The 21471-nt window shown below is 40.0% G+C and overlaps 1 protein-coding gene across 14 annotated transcripts in view; it reads left to right on the top strand.

Moving 5' to 3' along the window:
• Positions 1–12685: 12685 nt before the first annotated feature.
• Positions 12686–21471, top strand: part of TCF4 (transcription factor 4) — a 349462-nt gene continuing 340676 nt past the window's right edge. For 4 of the 14 annotated variants that reach the window (XM_036080735.2, XM_036080738.2, XM_036080736.2 and 1 more), the window contains exons 1-3: positions 13980–14104; positions 14992–15083; positions 16784–16856. In XM_036080735.2, the coding sequence (XP_035936628.1) occupies positions 15012–15083; positions 16784–16856 (145 nt within the window). In that variant the 5' untranslated portion in view covers positions 13980–14104; positions 14992–15011. Of the gene's footprint in view, positions 12860–13601; positions 13683–13978; positions 14105–14991; positions 15084–16113; positions 16133–16306; positions 16325–16783; positions 16857–21471 lie in introns of those variants that run through there. The other 10 variants (XM_036080737.2, XM_036080741.2, XM_036080757.2 and 7 more) reach the window with 7 other exon arrangements.

Here is a 21471-nt window from a genome sequence, read left to right on the forward strand (position 1 = left end):
CTAATAATTACTTTAATTTTGAGGTAAGCTACTATAACAGTTATTTTTTAATTCCCTAAATACACATCATTGTGAGGCAGGAGAGGCATCCAAGAATGTGCTAGTCAGCAGGGGATGCCAACAAAGATTACAACCTGGAAAGGATTAGCAAAGCAATGACTAAAAAAGCTGTGGTACAGTCATACCATGGCCCGGGGCAAGAGAGTTAAGGCCATGGACAGCCTGGATTCCAATCCTGGCTCTGGATATCTACTAAATTTAGGATCATGAGCAAGTTACTGAATTTCTCTGTACTTCAGTTTACTCAACTATAAAACGGAGTCCACATACCACCTACCTCATATAGTGTGATCCTGAGAACTAAATATATTTAAAGATGTGCTTGGTACACATTAAGTATGATAATACTATATATTTCCTATATTATGCAGGCATTAACATGAATCAGGCAAACCTATGTATAGTGATGTGAAAACATGGCATGATATACTAAGGGAAAAAAGGAAAGGAAAGGAATTCAAATAATTATAGCACTGTCCCATTTATATTTTAAAACCCCTGATGACTAGATAGGTTAGTTATGGATAGCATAGGGAGTAAGAACTTAAACTTTTTTTTTTTTTCAAAGAGAGTTTACAATCACTTCTTGGTCAGGAAGTGGACACAGATGGCCACTCTGAAACAGATTTACTTTTCTCAGTAATGGACTGTAAGCCTAGGAAACCTGGTTGGAACAAGGGCAAGAGAGTAGAAGGATCTTTTAAGTTTCCAACAAAAATTACCACTTCTAAGAGTCCTTGGTAAGCATAGCTGGTCACTTGGGAAGAGGAGAGCAAGTTGAATGGGGTTCATTGAGCCTTCTGAGAGGATAGGGATCTTACCTCCTCCTTCCTTTCTCAGAGTAGGATGGTTAGAACCTCTCTGTCTGCTGTGTTAGAACTGTCATGTCTGAAGCCTGATGGGAGGAGTATGTTACAAGACTTCCAGAGTGGAATGTTCCCCAAGGGAAAAGAAGCCTGGTTGGGTGGCAAAACCTAGATACTCTAATCTAGGAAACATGGGGATGACCACCTCTGCCAGGTATGGCTGAGGTAAGAAGCCCATTTGGACCAGCTTCCTTGGCCTAGAAGTCACACATGTGAATATGGGCAAAAGTGTGTATTGTTGGAGCTCACATGTAAGGAGCAGGAATGTGATCTCTGAGAGGCTCCCACCGGCAAGAGCATCATCATGGCTGTGGATGATGCCATCAGATGGCCTAGGACTGGCTATCAGTAGTGACTCTGGGGCACTCAAAGAAGTCCCAGCAGGAATGGACTAGGCTTGCCAGTTCTCTCTCCTGGTTTTTGTAAGTAAAATGGATGCCTTTGATTGAATAATTACCTAGAGTATGAAGACAATCTGGGAAGTGGCACATACTGGATTTATCAAAATAGATGTAGATGTGAATGTAGATTAAGTACAGATATATTAAAGATAGATGAATAGATTGATGGAAAGATAGGTAGATAGATCAAGAGTTTTTGACCCAAGAAATGTTTTGACCGGGGCACCTGGGTGGCTCAGTCAGTTAAGCATCCGACTCTTGATTTCAGCTCAGGTCATCATCTCAGGGTCGTGAGATCGAGCCCCTCATCAGGTTCTGTGCTGGGTGTGGATGATTCTCTCTCTCCCTCTCTCCCTGCCTCTCCCTGCCACGCATGCACGCGTGCTCTCTCTCTTTCTTAAAAAAGAAACGGTTTGACCTCATCATGCATTTGAAATCCTAGCAGTTGCAGAATAGGTGCAACTATTTCATATTCGTTAAAAAATCTGGACATGTGTGTGCATGCGTGTGTGTGTGTGTGTGTGTGTGTCTGCACACATGCAACTCAAACGACAAAATCACCATCACTTGGCTGCTTGCAAAGTCATGCATTTGGTGACATGCTGGTAAATGTTTAACATCTAGCTTACTGGGGGGAAGGAGAGGTGAGGTGGGGGGCAGAGTTCTGATTTTTAGCACTTGCTGATTTCAGTGCTATAAATACTCCTACCTGGTTGATTTCAAGCTATGTGACATCACTGAATGTGGAGTTGGGAAGAATGTGCACGGTGGCCTCTACTGAGCCAGCTAGCTCCAATGCATGGGTTAGAGCATGGGTCCCTTTCCGTCCCCAGATTTGCTGATCAGAACCTCTGGGATTGAAGGCCCAGAGGATGAGTTTTAACAAGTCTCCTGGATTATTGCGAGACTCATGAAAGTTTGCAAAGCATCATGGAAGTCAGCAGGCTCCTAGGTCTCCTGCAGAGGTGAAAGTACAATCAGTGAGGGCATCCAAACAGGTAGCTTTATTGAAGCCACAAATTATCCCACGAAAGAGGAATGTGGGGTAGTTTAGTTTAATCTGGAAACTCATCAGTAAATTTTAACGCAGAAAGACAAAGAGCCCAAACAATATATAGGAAGAGAAAGCAGCCACAGAAGCAACTGAAATATGGAAGAAATGAGAGTGGAGTTTGCCAGTAGTGCAATCCTAGAAGACCCAAGGAGAACTGTTCGGAAGTTTCTTGTGGGTGAGCTAAGAAATAAATACAAAAGGTAATCTTTATCAAATCCTATTAGTAGAACTATACAGCCTAAATTCAATCTGTAAATGGGTAAAACAGCATATGATAAAGTTGATAAATGATAAATGATAAAATTTGTCACTAACCAAAAATAGATTAAAGAATCAAATCAGTAAAATTTAGATCCTCAAAATTTGCTGGGAAAAATTGAACTTGAGAGAAATAATGACTACATTGTTTTGTTTATTGTGAATATATGTATGTGTTATAGTATATTTATTTTGCTTTATGTCATGTTTTTACCACAGTGAAAAATAATGCATTTTCTTTTCATTTTAGTATTTTAAAAATTACTTAGTTTTAACTTTTAAAATTCTAAAATGAAAAGAAAATCCATCATTATTTTTTATTGTGATAAAAACCACATAACATAAAATATACCATCTTTACCAGTTTTAAGTATATGGTAGTGTTAACAAACAACATGCACATTGTTGTGCAGCAGATCTCTAGAAATTTTCATCTTGGAAAACTGAAACTCTATGCTTATTGAATGACTCCCCCAAGCCCCTAGCAATTACCATTCTACTTTCTGTTTTTATGAATTTGACTACCTTAGGTACCTCATAGATATATAATAATCATGCAATATTTGTCTTTTTCTGACTGGCTTATTTCACTTAGCATAATATCCTATGAATCATTCATGTTGTAGCATATGACAGGATTTCCTTCTTTTTAAAGGCTGAATAAATATTACTTTCTATGCATATATCACATTTTCTTTATCCATTCATTCACTGATGGACATTTAAGTTGCTCCCACCTCTTGGCTATTGTGAATAATACTGCAATGAACATGGGTGTGCAAGTATCTCTTTGAGATCCTATTACCAGTTCCTTTGGATATATACCCAAAAGTGAGAAGGGAGAACATGTTATTATTAATTACATTATTGATTATGAATTAATAACAGAATAATAAATATATAATTTTAAAAAGTTATAGCTAGAGTTTTGTTGAAAATTGATGGAATCATTCATTATGCCCATGCAGAACACAATGTTAGGCGTTGGAACAATGAAGAACTCTGACAGTCTCTGCCCTCTAGAGGTTTAGAGTCTAATTGATGAAGCAATACCAACACATGAATAAATAGATCACAATAGCTTATTTTAAAAGTAAATTAGTTCATTGTATACATTGCTGGTGCAACTAAAAATTGGTCAGACCACTTTGGAAAACTGGCTGGCAGTATCTCCCGAAACGAAAATATGCCTACTTGTGACCCAACAATTCAAGGTATATAATAGGATATCCTAGGTACATACTCAAGATAATTAAGTGTATATATCCACAAAAAGACATGTACAAAATTTTCAAAGTAGCTTTACTCGTATCAGTCAAAATTTGGAAAGCCTGAATTTGGGGGGTGTTGAATGAATATATACATTGTTGTATATTACTACAATGGAATACTATACAACAATAAAAAAGAATAGCCTGTTCCTACATGGATGAATCTTACAGATGTAATGATAAGTGAAAGAAACTAGATGCACATGGATAGATACTGGATAATTCCAAGTTCAAGAATAAGCAAAACTAATTTCTGGCAATGCAAGTCACAGTCATAGGTAAGGACAGTGAAGGTAAAGGTGGTAGCCTTTTGGGTTGCTGAAAATGTTCTGTATCTTGAGCTGGGTGGTCGTTGCACTGGTATATGTGCATGTAAAAATTTATCGACCTTTGTAGATTTTTACTTTTTACTGTATATATGTTATACCACAATTTTTTTTAAAAAATTTTTTGTTTTAAGTAAATGAGTTAGTTTCAGAGGAGGAGGTGATGGGGAAGATCAAGAAGTCAGAGCAGACGTCAAAGAGAAAATAAGAATTAAGCTGGATTTGATGTAAAGGTAGGAGTTATTCAAGGGAACTACATGAGGGAGATCAGTTCAAGCAAGAGAAAAGATGCGAAGAAATGCATAGTGGCATGGATGTCCAGAAAGGTTGGCAAACTTTGTGCTTGCCTCTCCAGTATCCATCTTCTCTTCCCCCCAGTATAGAAGCCTTGTGGGTTGGATAGGACTGGCTTCACCTTAACTCCAAGAGTGGGCTTTAATTGGTTTGAGCCTTATCAACATAATTATTTAGGGGTGAATGTAACCAGTCATTACTTGGTTGGGTCAAAAGCAAATGTCTTCCTAGGATAGTGGAGTTAGAGTCCAGCTGAGGCTTTAGTGTCCAGCTGAGGCTTTAGTATCAAAGCTTAGGGAGAACAAGCAACTATCCCCTCCTGAAAGCAAACAAAAAAGTTTATTGCTTCAGTGTTTGATGGTAACAATTTTGGGGAACATGAGGGAGTTAGCCTGACATAAAAAGTGAGGCTGAGTTGAGAAAAATGTGGAGATACAAAGCTGAAGTCCTAATTGATGGTGCTAGACTTTTTAGATTTGCAGGCCCATTACTATTCAAGCCAGTTTGAATAGATTTTTATGTTGCTTTGTAATGCAAGTAACTTTTTAAAAAAAATTTATTTATTTGACAGAGAGAGACACAGCGAGAGAGGGAACACAAGCAGGGGGAGTGGGAGAGGGAGAAGCAGGCTTCCTGCCGAGCAGAGAGCCCAATGCAGGGCTCGATCCCAGGACCCTGGGATCATGACATGAGCCGAAGGCAGACGCTTAACGACTGAGCCACCCAGGAGCCCCCCAAGTAACTTTTCTAATAACCTAGACACAACGTCTCTTGAATGATTTCTTCTAGTTTCCACAGCCGTAGCACAGCCCTCTTTCAGACTTTCACAATCACCGGTTGAAAGAAGTTCAATAGGTTTCTAACCTGGTTCTGCCTTCCTTTTCTTCTTACCTTCATCTTTCTCCATATTGTTTCCCAAATGATCTTCTCAAGGCATATCTGATCACTGCTCCTATGTGCATGACCCTCCTGGTTCCATGCATCAGGAATAAAAGCTAATGGGTCCAAGTTTGCCAACTGAATTTTAATACCTTAGTTCTACTCATGAACCCTAACAAGACCCTTAGTCCTTAGCCAGTCCTTAGTCTTTGCCAGACTTAGCACTTCAGCCCAGAATGTGCTTCTCTCTCTACCTGCTTGAAAGGAATACCACTTCTCTTTCCAAATCTAGCTCTAACCTTGTCTCTTCTAAGTCTTTAGATTTCTCCACCTGGTAATTACTCATTAGCCTATATCTTGTAGCACAATTTTATGTCTTGATAGCTCTCAGCTCAGTGTGTTAGGAGTTGGGGTGATTTATATGTCTGGCCTACCTACTAGGATGGGATGCTAGGAGGTCAGGGGTTCTGTTTTTTCATCTTGAATTACTCACTGCATCTTGCCTAGCACTTTTCTTAGACAAACCGCTCAATAAAGGTATGCTGTATGGTTAACTGACTAGAGATGAAACTTCCTTTAGTGAAAGACATCAAGATAAAGTTACAGAGGTAAGTGGGAGTAGCGAGGGGAGTACAGCTTTTGAAGGATTTTTTAAAAAGCAGGTTAAGTATATTAAGTTCAATCAGTTTTATTGCACTTTTGAATAGGCGAAAGTTTCTCTTGTTTTCTAAAATTCCTTGTATTCTTTCTACATCGTTTATTTTTTTAAAACATTTATTTTTTCATTCATCTCCTTTTCTTTGGTGGGGGGTAGCTGTTGGTTTTGAAATAATATGCAGTTTGAGAAGAGAAGAGATAGAATGAGGAGGTGATCTGCTTTCATTTCTCTTCTCCATTATGATCCCAGGATATGCTTCATGAATACCTTTGCTAGCAAAGCAATGAAGCCCATTTACTAAAGTGACGGCTTTAAATATTTTTTTTAAGTATTTATTTGAGAGAGAGAGTGAGTGAGAGAGAGAACACAAACGGGGAGGAGGGCATGGGAGAGGCAGAGGGAGAAGCAGACTCCCTGCTGAGCAGGGAGCCTGACGTGGGGCTCGATCCCAGGACCCTGGAATCATGACTTGAGCTGAAGGCAGATGCTTAACTGACTGAGCCACCCAGGTGACCCTAAATATTTTTTTATATTAACTTCGTATGCACATGCTTTGCTGTATATATTCACCCGAAACAGGCTTTTATTTATTTTTTTAATTTTTATTTATTTTTTGACAGAAAAAGAGACAGCGAGAGAGTGAACATAAGCAGGGGGAGTGGGAGAGGGAGAAGCAGGCTTCCTGCTGAGCATGGAGCCTGATGCAGGGCTCAATCCCAGGACCCTGGGATCATGACCTGAACTGAAGGCAGACGCTTAACCGACTGAGCCACTCAGGCGCCCCTGAAACAGGCTTTTATAAAACAACACTTACTCTTAACTCATGCAGTGCATGTTGATAGTGTCTATGTTGTTCTATTTCACTTTGAACAAACCCAGTAAATCAATTTCCTGACCATTAAAGAGTTGAGGTCTGAAATTTGAAAACTGTGACACTAAAGAGTATATATTATAATTGCTAGGTTATAGTCATTGGATGAGCACTGTGCCAGGTGCATCTGCTAATCCTCTTATATTTAATCTGGCATAATAACTTCATGACAGATTATTATACCCATGTTGTGGATGAAGAAAGTGAAGCTTGTGGATACAGCCAATTGCCCAAGGCCACGTGGTTATTACATAGAAGAGCTGAGACTCTGACACAGGGAGACCATGCTTATAGCTCAGTGACAGGTGCCATGACTTGAGGTCATGGCCAACTGCAGAAAAAGTCTGCACATCTTGAACTTTTAAATCTGCAGCACACACAAGGGAGGATGAGACCTCCCGGGTGCAGACAAAATGGTCTATACACAACAACTTCGTTTCTCCTCTGGGACTCTGTTCCTGCCTTATTTTCCCAATCCGTAAGTCCTTGAAAACATGACAAAATCCTTAAAATAGAACATTCAAACTATAGCAGAGAAAACAGTTTTATGATTAGAAGGAAAACTTCCAGAAAGCTAGCACTAAATTTTTTGAGTCCTATTTAAAAAAACTCCTTGGACACTAAGACTGAAAGTTGTTTTTGTGTGTGTGTTTGTTTTTTTACCTTTCTCTTTCCCAAACCCCCAAAACATCTAAAAATAGATAAAATAAAAATTCTGCCCTATTGTGTGCCTAGGTCCAATAAGGGAGGTTTGTTATGGTTTGTTAACCATATGATTTGTTAAGCTTGTTAAAGCCATGACACATGCCACTGAACTGTAAACAGAAGCATGGTCGGCCTGTGCCTGAATCTTAGCTCTGCCATGTAGTGGCTGTGTGACTTCAGGAAATTTGTTGTACTCCCAAGCCTCAGTGTTCTCATCCATAAAATGTTATAATAGTGAAGCAATACTATGACAGCAGGTTTTAATGCATTCATAATAATGAAGAGACTGTTTTCAGGGTTGGGTAAATTAAGGCAGTTATCCTTTAGGGTCTGGGATTGAGGTGACAAGAGGCCAGTGGCCTGTTTCAAGTCACACTGAATATTCACCAGCAACATTTACCAACAATGAAATCAAGCTAACATGAAACCTTAAAGAGAGCCTGATTTGAAAAGGTATGAAAGCTATACTCTTCAGTATAAAGTGTGCGTATTAAGAATAAAGACAGATTCTTGATCCACTTATTTAACAAATAGTTATCAAATACTTAATATGTGCCAGGCATTGCATTAGGTGTGGGAAAATAGAGTAAACAAGATTGATGTGGTAACTGCATTACGGAGTCTGCAGTCTCATGGTGAAGACAGGCAATATAAAGGTAAATATATCAACGAAAGGATCCCAATTGAGAAAGGTGCCACTAAGGATATAAAACTGATGTGGCAGAGAATAACAAGAGAGGTGCTTACTTTAGACAGAATGGTTAGGAAGATCTCTAGGAAGAAGTGATGTTTAAGCTGAGACGAGAAGGATGGTTAGAAACCAGTTGTGTGAGCCACCAAGAGAAAGAATCATGGGACCAGCAAGTGCAAAAGGCCCTGGGTAGACGGGACTGTGTGCCATGAAGTTCTGGACTTCTTCCACACACACTGACTAATCCCTCCTCTTCTGTCCTTCTTGTCTGACTCAGCCTTGCATTGTCTGTGGGGCTTCAGTCTAGGTTCCTTGATGGTTGTGCCCTTTTGATATATCAACCTAAAATTACACCGGGATAGCCCTTCCTTTCCCACATATCTTCTACAGGCCGTATTTTGCTCACTGTGCCTTCGCCATTCAGTCAAGCCTGTCCTTGACTTTTATATCGTTCTGATTTTTTTTTTGACTACATTTTTGCCTCAGGGCCTAAAAGAAGAAATGGTGACACAAGGTAGACACCCAAAAATTATTTGCTGAATTTTTGGATGAATTTAATTAGATCATCAAGGAACTGTGTGTGTGTGTGTGTGTGTGTGTGTGTGTGTGTGTGTGTAGTTTTGTTTGCTTATTTCTTTTAACATGGACAAGATTGGGGGAGATCCAACTGGATGAAATTTGAAGAGGAATGGTATGGCATTCTAGACTGGCATTCAGTTACGGGGGAGGGCTACTTCTGCCTCTGTAACTCATTAGTGATGTGACCTTGAAATTTTGAACTAAACTCAAGGGTTTGGTCCAAGCCCCCTTCAATGTCTGTTCTTTTCTATGACTCATTGGGTTTCAATATTTGCCACTCCTTCCATAAACCTATGAATTAAATGTTATCTTTAGGCATCAACTTAGTTTATGCAAGAATGATGCCTTACATTTCATAATAATTTGTCATTTTCAGAGTACTTTCATCTCTACCATCTCATTTGATTTTAACCAATCATGTAAAGTACTGAAGACAAGTTAATTTTTTTACTTCTGACAAGATGTGAAATTTGCTCAAGGTTACAACACAGTAGAAAGGGGGATGACATTTGTATATACTGTCCTGACTATATGAGGCACAATTAATTGGACAGAATTGCTACCATGTGGAAGTGGACCAGTGTTTACACCTTAGAATGGTGGTCACTACTTATTATATTTTTTTAATGTTAAGGACTGTTTAGAAACGCTGAAATCTAAAGAATCTTTTGCTTTTCTAAATTCTTTAGTGGCAAGGGTCAGAAAAGTACTCAGGTTAGCTCAGTTGGGGAAGGGGAACACTACAGGAGTCAGCTATCTTATGACAGGAGGAAAGGTGGCCCTCATAATAACTGGGAAAGGATCTCTACTACTCATTTCTTCCTAGGACTCAAGTTGTCTTCTTTTCTCAGAACTTCCAAGATCTTTCTTATCTGAAGAGCAGTTTCCTCTGCTTACTCATGGTTCTTGTTTCCCCATAACCATGGCTCACATGGTTTGGCTTCCTGGCACCAGCCCTGGCCAGCTGACTCCAAGAAGTCAGATCTATCATTCAGCATAGACTACTGTCAATCTCTTCCTCTTTTAGTTCCTGTGATCCAATCAGCTGGGGCTGGTGAGACTGGGACAGGAAGGAGTCATGTGGTACCCACAGCAAGTTCTACCTCTATATCAGGATTTATGGGCAGGTTTTTAAAGAAGGGAGTCTGTAGATGGATCCCAAAACATATCTGCTACACTTACCTTTTTATCCAAGTTTCACAACATTCTACTGAGTCTTTCTTTCTAAGGTGTCTCTAATCCTCATAAGTATAACTTTGTAGATATACCTATTCTTCTGATAGTTCGGGGGGAAAACAAAACAAAACAAAACCAAACCAAAAGCAATCCACATTTGTCCCTGAATTTCAGATAGAAAGGGTGGTTGCATGGTTTTCAGACTGTCGGGTGTTATTAAAACAAAAGTGCTAGGGGCGCCTGGGTGGCTCAGTCAGTTAAGCATCCAAGTCTTGATTTAAGCTCAGGTCATGATCTCAGGGTTGTGAGATCGAGCCCTGCCTCGGGCTCCATGCCAAGCAGGGAGTCTGCTGGAGATTCTCTCTCTCCCTCTGTTCCTCCTCTGCTTCTCCTCCTGCTCTCTCTCTCAAATAAATAAATCAATCTAAAAAAAAAATAGTGCTAGCCATCAGTTGTGTGCATTTAGGTCTCAGACATGATCCTACCATTTCTTTCCAAACAGACCATTTATTCCCCTTGAAATTCAGGAGAATTCTTTCTTTCTTAATTCTTTCTTAAGAAAGAATCTTAAGGGATTATCTTCCAGCCTCTGTATTTTACAGTAAGACATTGACTTCAAGCCTTAGGTCACAGAGTTGATCAGAGGTAGAACCAGTGGAATATTTCTCCTAAACAAATGTTTGTGACTTTTTATTACATCATCTCAGTACAGCCCTGTAGAGGCTTACTCTGAGGATCACAGAAAATGCAGTGATAATGCAGTGTAAAGTAGTGTCTACATGTAAAATTTATTTTAAGATGAGAACATGGAATGGGGATGGAAGAAAAGAATCTTCACAATGTGTGAATACACAGGAAACAAATTATAAATGCCCTAATTCTTGTTTTCTAAAAACTTACATATGAATTAAAGATCTTGAAAATTGATCTGAACTCTGTTACTGCCACAAAATTGCATCAGAAAATGGAGATTAGGCGGTTCCTGCTACCAGATGGTATAGGAAGGTGGTTGAATGTCGACTCGGATCCCAGACTGCCTGGCTTCAAACGTGGGTTCTATCACTTAATAAAGTTGTGTAATTTTAGACAAGTTTGTGTCATTTACCAAAGTGCCGTGGGTCAAGCTACTCAACATGGCTTGCTTCTGATTCTCTGTATATAAAATATATAATATAAAAATATTTTAAAAATACCCTATAGAGTCATTCTCAGGATTAGAGCCGCCAACATTTGAGAAATTCTTAGAACAGTGTTTGGCACATAGTAAACCCACTATGTAAGTGTTAACCCATCATTATTATTACTCGCTTTTCTCCTGTGGGGGTACTAATATACCGGTGGAATAGAGAAAGCTCCCTTTGAAACCCTTGGACTGGATTAGCAATATCGGTTGGTTTAGCGAGGAATTAGAGATGGACAGGGAAGTTTTCTTCTGTGGTGGCTCCCTCTTTATCTGTATCCCTTTAACTCATGAAATTCGTAAATTGATCATTATTTGCATGTCACAGAGCATAAAACTGGCTAGAGAAGGTAATTGCTTGGCCAGAACCGTAAGTTGGGTCAGTAGTGGTTCATGGTACAAACTCGATTTGAGTCTACGACGCAATAAAGTCCTCTCCGAGTGAAGACCTCCTGGACTTACAAAGTTCTCACTCTTCCAGGGTCCTAGAAAAAGATGGGGTGGGGTAGTGGAGGAGAGGACCCTCACCCCTCTTCAAGCCCAGGAACTACAACATGGTTCAGCGGCCTTTTCCCGCGCTGCGCAAGCCTGGCTACGAGGACTGGCTCCACACTGCGGAAGAATCCGGGCTCTGGCTTTCTGTTGGTGGGACCAGCGCGGCCTCTCCCCAGCCTCCCTTCAGGGTGAGCCAGGGGATCTGACTCCCCTGAGGAACTCTGTGGCGTATAATGCCTTAATTTATTTAGAAACTACACTTCTGAGTAAAACAAACAAACAAACAAAAACAAAAAATAAGGAAGACTAAGGAAAGGGAACAAGAAGAAGAGCGCAAGAGCACGGGGCCTGCGAACAGCCCCAACCTCAGGAGCCCTTACGGTTCGGCCCCACTCGCGACACCAGACGGAGCCCAGCCACCCGCCTCCGGTCCCGGAGGAGGCGTGGCCCGCACGCGCCGCCATCTTGGGTGCCTCTCTAGGCTCTCTGTTTACTACTCTATGGCCGCTCGCTCCCGCCCCGCCCCTCCCCAGTCATTGTCTGGAGGAGCAGCCGCGGCCGCAGCGCCTTCTCTTTATAAGCCCGCAGTGCCCGGATGTGAATGGATTACAATGTATCTTTCAGGGAAACCTATTATTATCAATGTGACTCCACGGGGGAGTCAATGGTGATGATGATGAGGAGGAGGAGGATGATGATGATGAGACACCTCTAAACTTGGAACAAGTTTAAGACTTTATAAGAGGAGAAGAAAAAAAACCCACCAACAAGATTTGTTTGAGGAAAAATTCTAACTATCCTGTATTGATATTTTTTTTATAAACAATAAGAAAAAGTTGTTGGATTTTTTTTTTTAATGATTTCTTTTTTGGGGGAGGGAATTTTGTTGCAGTTTTATGGTGGAAAATGCAAAAACCAGAGCCAGGTGCATAATCTTGTATTCTGTGGATATCCCTGGAGCAGAACTGAGTACCAGTTAAAATACTTTTTTGGGGGATACACATGTGAGATACTAAGTACTTGCAGAAGATTTTTGTCTTTCTTTTTAAAGTCACTTTCCTTGGAATATTGTGAGCATATTTGTGGCCATTTAAGGTAACGTTACAATTTGCTGTCAGAGTAAACTGTTTGTAATTGAATTTAATTTTTAAAATGTCGATCCCAATGTTTTATTAAAACAAAAGGAACAACCTATTAAATAATTGCCAATGGGAAAAAGTGTGTGCATGCATTTTGTGTATGTACTTGCACATCTAGCAATTACAGGGTTTCAGGAATGTGTATTTTAACACACGTTAAAATAGCGTATGTTGCATATACTGGATAAAGCACGCTTGTTATTACGAAACGATAGAATTATGAAGCTTAATTTTAATCCTAAAAAGTGATGTGAAAAAGTATGTTTTAAGAGCATGCAAGGCCTGTAATGGTAAATGTTGAATTCAAAACTTATAGTGCTGGCGAACGGGGACTTAGCGTGGCTAGGAACTCAAGTGTAAAAACAAAACAACATCCACCCTCAAAAATTGCCTTTTTTTTTTTTTTGGCGAAGTTTGCAGCTATACTAATCTGTGACTTAAAAGGGAGGGGAAAGAAAGTATGCAATTTAGGTTTCGCCCCCAATGCAAAACTACCGAAATGAAAATCTCCCCAGCAAAATGTGGCTTGGTTTATATATGGAAAAGAAAAATATTGTTCCTCTTGGCAAAGTCTTTTTGCATCACGTGTATTTGCAGCCTAGTATAAACTTGCTTTGCTGTGTGTGGATGTGTGAGTGAGAGGGAACGAGAGTCAGAGAAAGAAAGAAGTGAGGGGATGTAAACTCGAATAAATTTCAAAGTGCCTCCGATGGATGAAACGGGCAAAAACTGAACTGTTCAGGCTTCAGATTGTAACTGACGATCTGAGGGAAAATGAGGTGCTCGATGAATTTTCGTTTGTATTTTTTTTGCGAGGCGGGGGAGGTGTTGAGATTTTTTTCTGGGGGGGTGCATCCCAGCCAGCCCGACCCGAGTGAGCCGCGTCTCCCCGCCGGAGCCCCCCCACCCATTTCTTTGCTGAACTTGCAATTCCGTGCGCCTCGGCGTGTTTCCCCCTCCCCCCTTCCCTCGTCCCCTCCCCTCCCCGGAGAAGAGAGTTGGTGTTAAGAGTCAGGGATCTTGGCTGTGTGTCTGCGGATCTGTAGTGGCGGCGGCGGCGGCGGCGGCGGCGGCGGCGGGGAAGGAGCAGGAGCGGGCGCGGGCGCAGGAGGAGGAGGTGGTGGTGGTGGAGGCAGTGGTTAGACATGAACGCCGCCTCGGCGCCGGCGGTGCACGGAGAGCCCCTTCTCGCGCGCGGGCGGTAGGTACCGGCGCCGGCGGGGCTCGGCGGGCTGATGCGCCGGGCGGCGCGGGGCTGGCTGGGGCTCGGCGGCTCCGCACGCGGCTCCGCGCCTCCGGAGCCGCGGGCTCCCGGCTCCCGGCGCTCCCAGAAGAGACACCCCTTCCCCTCCCGCGCCTCTTCCCTCCCCCTCATCTCTACCCCCCCGCCCCCCCCCAGCAATGCCACTTGGAGGGACCGATGACTTTGCCAAGGGCCTGACTTTAATTTTTACAACCCTTTCTTTCACAAATTAGGGTGCTGGACAATTACAGGACCCTACCCTCCACTCTGCTCCCCCCTTTCGCCGACCCTGTCACCCCTCCCCCTTTGGACGTGTTTTCACTCCAGAGACGCTCATCTTTAATTTCTTTATAGCTACTTTGAAATGCAGAGTGGAGTGGTGTGTGTGAGTGTGTGTGCGTGTGTGTGAGTGTGTGAGTGTGTGTGAGGGGGGTGGGGTGGAGGGGGGGGGAAAGTTGAGACCGGATCGTTCTGAGTAGTTTCTCTTTTCTCTGTGATCCATTCATTTCTCTACCTCCTGTTGCATAAAATGATGCGCTGAAGAGCGGCTTTTTTTTTTTTTCCTTCCCGGATTTGGTTTTATAGTGGATGTTACCAGTTTTGATCGTCTCTTTGGAAATACAATATCAATATCGCTTTTTTTTTTTTTTTTTTGCTATTGCTGCCTATTCCATCTTAAAAAAAAAAAAAAACAACAAACTCTCCCATCCCTCCCTCCTTTCCACCTTAATCCCGCCCGCCCCCACATCCCCACCCCCAACCCCCCCAGTCTCCAAAAATCCGATTGTGTTTTCTCCAAGGATTGGGACTGGATTTTCTGATTGCGGTTATTTCCATGTTTCTAGGTTTGTGTGATTTTGCTAAAATGCATCACCAACAGCGAATGGCTGCCTTAGGGACGGACAAAGAGCTGAGTGATTTACTGGATTTCAGTGCGGTAAGAAAGAACGGTGGAAACTAACAACAGCTGTGAAAAAAAACAAAACAAAACAAAAAGCCCAAACACTTCAGCTAGAAACCAATAGTAGTCTAAAGGACGGGAATAATTTTTAATTGGCTGAATCCTTGGCAAACATGAAGGTCTTTTTGATAAGTTTTTAACTACAATTTTTGGGTGTGATGGACGATTCAGGCTTCCCCCCCCCCAGAGTGTAATTACTTGCCTTGAATTCCCTACCCACCGGACCTCCAAAATAATGGAATCTCACCCCAAATGAAAGGACAAACAGACAACCCTAAAACTTGGCCTTATCTGAACATGAGAGTACTCATACTTTGCGCACTACTCGTTTGATTCGATTTGATTTGATTTTTTTTTTTTTCTGGAAATGGAAAAGAGAAAATAGGAGACCCAGTTGTCTCTTAAAGTTTTAAATTGATGATGCTTTGGGTTCGTAGGACCTGTAGTCCTCTTAGTTCCATCTTTTCCTAGGATTCTGAGAACTCGTGTATGTGTGCTGAGCATCAGACAGTCTCTAGAATCCTTTAGACTGTCTTGGTAAATGTCACAGTCGTGAGATCAGCACAAAGCAAAACTTACACACTTGTGGAGTTTTACGGCGTGTAGTTGGTCCCTCTCCATCCCTTTGCCTCCCCCTTTCCCCAAACCAAGTCCCAGACCTGTCAGGGGAATTAATTCCTTTTTAATGCCAGATGAGTTCGGTGTAAGATGCATTTGCAAATCAAAATAAAAAGAATCCACAAAACACACAAATAAAATCCAAACCGCCTTCTAAGTGGGGCTCTTTGATGTTGCTGCCGCCGCCGCTGCTGCTGGTGCTGCTGCTGCTGCTGGTGCTGCCGCCGCCGCCGCCGCCGCCCCCCGCCGCCGCTGCCGCTGCTGCTCTTCTGGACCTTCTTCTGGAGAAATGGCTTTCGGAAGTTTTGCCAGGAAACGTAGCCCTAGGCAGCTCTGTAGCCCCCTTTCTGCTTGCTGCACTTTCTCCATTCGTTCCTTTGCTTTTTGCAGGCTCTGACTCAGGGAAGGTGCGCATTATCCACTAGATACGTCGAAGAAGAGGGAAACCAATTAGGGTCGAAATAAATGCTGGAGAGAGAGAGAGAGAGAGAGTGAGAGAGGGAGAGAGAGAGAGTGTGAGAGAGTGAGAGAGAGAGAGAGAGAGAGAGTCTTGCTACAAATTGCTCTCATGTTAGAGGCGAAATGAGAATTTAGTGCAGGTGGCACTTTTCTATTTATTTGGGTTCACATATGACAGGCAAATCCTATACGGGATGGAAATGGACATTGCCACGTTTATGGCCAAGGTTTTCAATATAAAACAAACAACTTTGTTCTTCTCCTTTGTAAAACTAGTGTTTTCTAGAGAGGCCGCTGCCCTCCAGCTTGAATCCCGATAACACTATGGGGACTGTGTTTGTTTAAAGTGTAGCAGTCTTGCCTAGTGCTGGCAATCGAAGGAACCTGAGGAAAAAGAAAGGACAGAGTGGTAAAGGGGGGGGGGGTGACTGGTAATGTTATGCTTGTTTTAGTTTTAAGTTGGATGGTGATGTATTTTACTCAAATGAACCCTTAGCATAAACTCTTAAGCTATTTGGTAAGAGTATGGAAGATCTTTGACAAACTCTGAAGGCACAAATGTCTTCTTTTTGACAATAATATTTCTTTGTTTCTTTTAGATGTTTTCACCTCCTGTGAGCAGTGGGAAAAATGGACCAACTTCTTTGGCGAGTGGACATTTTACTGGCTCAAGTATGTAAATTCTTTTCTTAGCGTGTAGTTAAATGTTCTTAGCTGTTTATTCACTCGTTGTGTATTTTTGGCTCTGTTGAAGTGTTCTGAAAAAGTCATTGAAATTTTAGCTTGTAATGATATGGTTATTTCATTAGCCATCAGTAGAATAACTTACACAAAATGTTATCTTTTGCAAAATTAAAATTAGGCCTTTTTATCAATCAAGGAAACTGTCTCAGAATTCCATTACTTAATTTAAAAGCAATTTTCTAATGCAGTTGTAATCAAACACGTGAAGATAAGGCCAGTGTTGACATGGGGAAAATGAATTTATTTCCCTGTTTGAAAATAGAGGGAAAAATCTAACTTTCAAAAAAAGGGAAAATCCCTTGTAAATAATATTAATTATTAGGTACTATGTATAATTAACCCTGTTAAAGAAGTGAGCACTTAACTTTGCAGATGAATGCTGCATTGTAAACCATAGCTGTAAATAGAAAGTCTCTTGCTCTCTAAGAGCAAAATATGAATTCATTTATCTTTAAAATATTCTTTTTGGTGCTTTAGCTATTTTTTTCCCTAAGCATTTCCTTGTGCAGTGAATTTTTGCTATATTTAAAGTTGCAAATTTGGAAGGACTTTTACATTTTATAAATGAAAGGTCTTTGGGTGATGCTTAAAAAAAGACGTTAGCGCTATTCACAAAGGAATCTGTGTGCGCAGTGATTATCTGGCATCTAAGGAGGAGTTTTAATAGGGGACTCCCTGAAGGTCTCTTATTAAAGTGAAAACTGAAAATATGATATTCACTTAAAATGGTGGGTTTTTTTTTTTTTTTTTTTTTGTCTAGTGAATTTCATATGGGAAGGAGGCATACATGGTTGCCTGCTATCCTTTAGGTTTAAGGCTTAAATCCATTTATGCTTTTTAAGCAGCTGTAGTATTTTGGGAGTTCTGGCAGTGGTAAATAACAGTACATTAGACAGAATACCATTCTTAAGTCAGACTGGTAAATGTTGACATCTTTTAGCTGTGAGATGCCAGTGGAATTTTCTGTTAAATATTGAATATAATTTCACATCTCTTAATTTTCATTTGATGCTCTGGCAATGAAAGAAATCTGTTCACCTTTGTGATTTGTATAATTGGTATGCTTCTATAAAATTAGTGGCTTTTAAAAGTTGCTCATTTCCAAATAAGTTACTTCTCCTTCTTCTGGCCCCCATAAGACTAAGTTAAATCTCTATAATTTGATTTATAGTAATAGAGAATATAAGATGCTTCCTATAGATCTATTTTATCTTTTAAATTTTGGGGTTCACTTTGATTAAAAGTACTATTGACCATATATTTGTGTTTTGCTGTCCTGGACCCTGTTATATTTTCCATTTAGGGACTTAACATTTTTTTGTTGTCTTAGTATTATATCTTCCGAATTTTGGTGTTGTATTCTCTACACAACTCTGAAGTGAAGATGGGTACAAGTATCTCTTGTGGACAAATTAATTTTTCATGTTAGACAGTATCAAAACAGTAACCAACTTTATCTCTGACAGTAATTTTCTTCATGATTTTACTTAAGAAAATGTGTATTCAGCTTAAATCTAAAAGTAGATTATGTCAGAAAGGCCCAGAGATAGACTGCTTTCAAAGTGCAAAAAACTCTTTTGCACTCTGTGAAAACTGACACATTTGGAATAACTTAAGTGTATCAGTTTAGGTATGGTTTAATAAAGTAAAGTGATTTAGAAGCATGAAATTGTGTTACATTTAAAAAGACAACTGTGCATCTGGTCCCTTTTCTGTGTTCACATTTAAATAAAGTCCTTGCTATGATGTTTAAGTGTTTACAGAGAATACAGGCTGGATAAGTATGAATATGTATTAATGCATTTTAGTAAGTGATTATATATTGAACTTACACAGTTCTTAAGATAAATACACACACACACACACACACAAGCACACACACACACACACACACGCATAATCCTAGAAGAGACTTCATCCTTAGTAATACGTGTTAATGATATTTCTAATGAAGATGCTGTGATTATTTTAAGGTGTTGAACTTTAAGTTACAATGTACCACAGTTGCAGTTTTCAGGCCCCAATGTTTACTTGTAAAGGTAAAAAAGTGTAGTGGCTATTTTGTTCTGGCAGCTGGATTGAAAATGCAGGGTATTCATCCAATGCAGTATGATGGTGACTATAATATATGGAGTACAGATTGTAGTGTTGGTTTTTCTCATCTATTCAAGACATATTTGAACACAGGGCTATTAGTGAAAAAAATGGCTTATATTTCCACTCTACAACAAAGATAAATCTCTTTTAAAGAATATCAAATAGAAAAATCAGGAAAACTACACTTTGCCCATTAACTGGAAGGATGAGCTAGGAAACTTTGGACAGAGAAATAATTTTCTAAATTTACTAAAGGTTAATATCCGTTGTCTTGAGTGGGCTCAGATGTCCCTTTCATGGGTAGCTTTGAAACGTGGGTCTAAGAAAAAAAGACGCCAAGTATAAGTAAGTAAACTATTCATATTTGCAAAACCAGCCATATTTCTTCAAAGTGAGGCATGGTGATATTTCATGCTTAAAGTTCCCAATAGCCTTTCAATCGATTAATACAGGATGCTCCATCGTGATTTGCAATGTGGGAATGAAAATAAAGTGTGGCCATATTCCCTTTAATCTTTCATTTCACCAACATGGTTTTCCCTACCACCTTAAGAAATGGTGAGGCTGCTAGGGAGAATGGAATGTAACCTGAGCTACAGCCTGACATTCCCAGGGAGCATTTTTCACATGAAAGGCTTTTGTCAACCCAGGAAAGGACCAGCAGTTTTTGTTTGATGTTTGCAGGTGTTCAGCAGAGAGCACTAAAACAATTCAGCCATGATGGTTCAGAGCTTCGATGACCTTAACAGAATGAATTGGTGGGCTCTGGAATTATTTTTAAGAAATAGTTGTAACCTATATGGTAACTTATACAAAGGGATTTAATAACCGTTATATCATTGATCTTAAAACAAACTAAAAGCATACACATGCCTGGATGATTGGAAAATATTCTTGTTAAAAAGTAGGGTGGCAAAGTCACCAAAAGAAAAAAAAAATGCACCTACAGTCTATAATTTATTGATGAACGGGGGTTAATTTTCTATTATAACAAAAATGCAGTTTATTTGGTTATCTTTGAGTGTTTTATGAGCAAAAGAGAAACATACTAGCTTTGGCATCTTCTTAAAAAGTAGTTTTCGAGTTGGGCCACTAAAATGATCTATACTCAAGAACAGCCCTGGTCACATCTGTTACATGTATTTACAGTTCGTCTGTGATGGATACTACATCTTCCTCTCTTAGTTTAAAAGTTGAGCTTTTTTCCTCTGTAACTGTTTAGTTTTACCTAGGTGTTCAGTGTTTGTTAAAGATTGCCAAATGAATGGGTGTTTCAGCAATTAAGAGCAGTAGTAAAATGTACCACATCCCTGTCGTGGTCATTTTTGGAAGAGGAGAAACATTTTTTGATGTTCATACAGGTTAGTTAATCTCTACCCACATAACACACCAAAATAACACATCAATTTAGTAAATTCAGGGAGAAAAAAAATTGATCCAATGGGTGCTTTTTGTATCACAGAGAAAATTCAAATGGTCAGCATCCTGAATTAATTTCTATCCGTAACAGTTTGAGTTCATGGTTATGGTGTGAAAAAAAAAATTGATCTCTCCTTAAAGGCATTTGTTGAGTAGAATCATTTAATTGTGTATGTGTGTGTATTTGTATGTATGTGTGTGTTTTCAAACAGCCTTACTATTGTAGTACAATTCACAATGGTGGTTTGGCTTTTTTTGTAAGGAGCAGAGTAATTTAATAGGTTTAAAAATAAGTCAAGTGGCATTAAACCCATTACATTAGAATCATAGAATTTTGGGGATAGCAACCCCTTAGGAGTAGACCACCCAGTGCCTTCCTTGTACAGCAAAAGAAAACTGAGGTTCTAACCTGTGCCTTTATTTGCTATTCTAAAAAACAAGTTTTGATTTGCTAATTCTTTATGGCTCTACACATCCTTTATGGGAATGACTCTGGTTTCACTACTATGTTTTTCTATAATTTGTGTTGCATAATAGGGTATAGGATGTGTGTGCTGATACTCCTTCTGCATGTGCCCTTTGAATGCTTTTTAAGGTTTAGAACTGTGTTTTGGATTATTGATCATTCTCTTTTACCTGACCTCCCCGTGACCATTTGCAAGATACTAGATTGAGTAATAGGGTATGGATGGGCATGACACTGACAAAATAAAGTGCTTATTAATATGTCAAGTGGCGCACTGTGCACCTTATATTTATTGTATTTTTTGAATCCTCACAAGAACCACGAGATGCAAGGATTACCATGCTCAATTCATAGATGAGGAAACTGAGATTCAGAGATGTTCAATGACATGCCCTTAAGGGCAGCCAGTAATAAATTAGGTTTTAAAGCCAGGTCTGCCTAACTCAGTGTCCTTTTCACACTGCACACATAGTCTGATATAGATTATTTTTCAAGATTATGTAGATATAAGAATATATTATTGAGGCTTGGCATGTAATATTATTCCTGATCTTTAGAGTA

This window comes from Halichoerus grypus, chromosome 13, assembly GCF_964656455.1.
Source record: "Halichoerus grypus chromosome 13, mHalGry1.hap1.1, whole genome shotgun sequence".
Taxonomy (NCBI): domain Eukaryota; kingdom Metazoa; phylum Chordata; class Mammalia; order Carnivora; family Phocidae; genus Halichoerus; species Halichoerus grypus.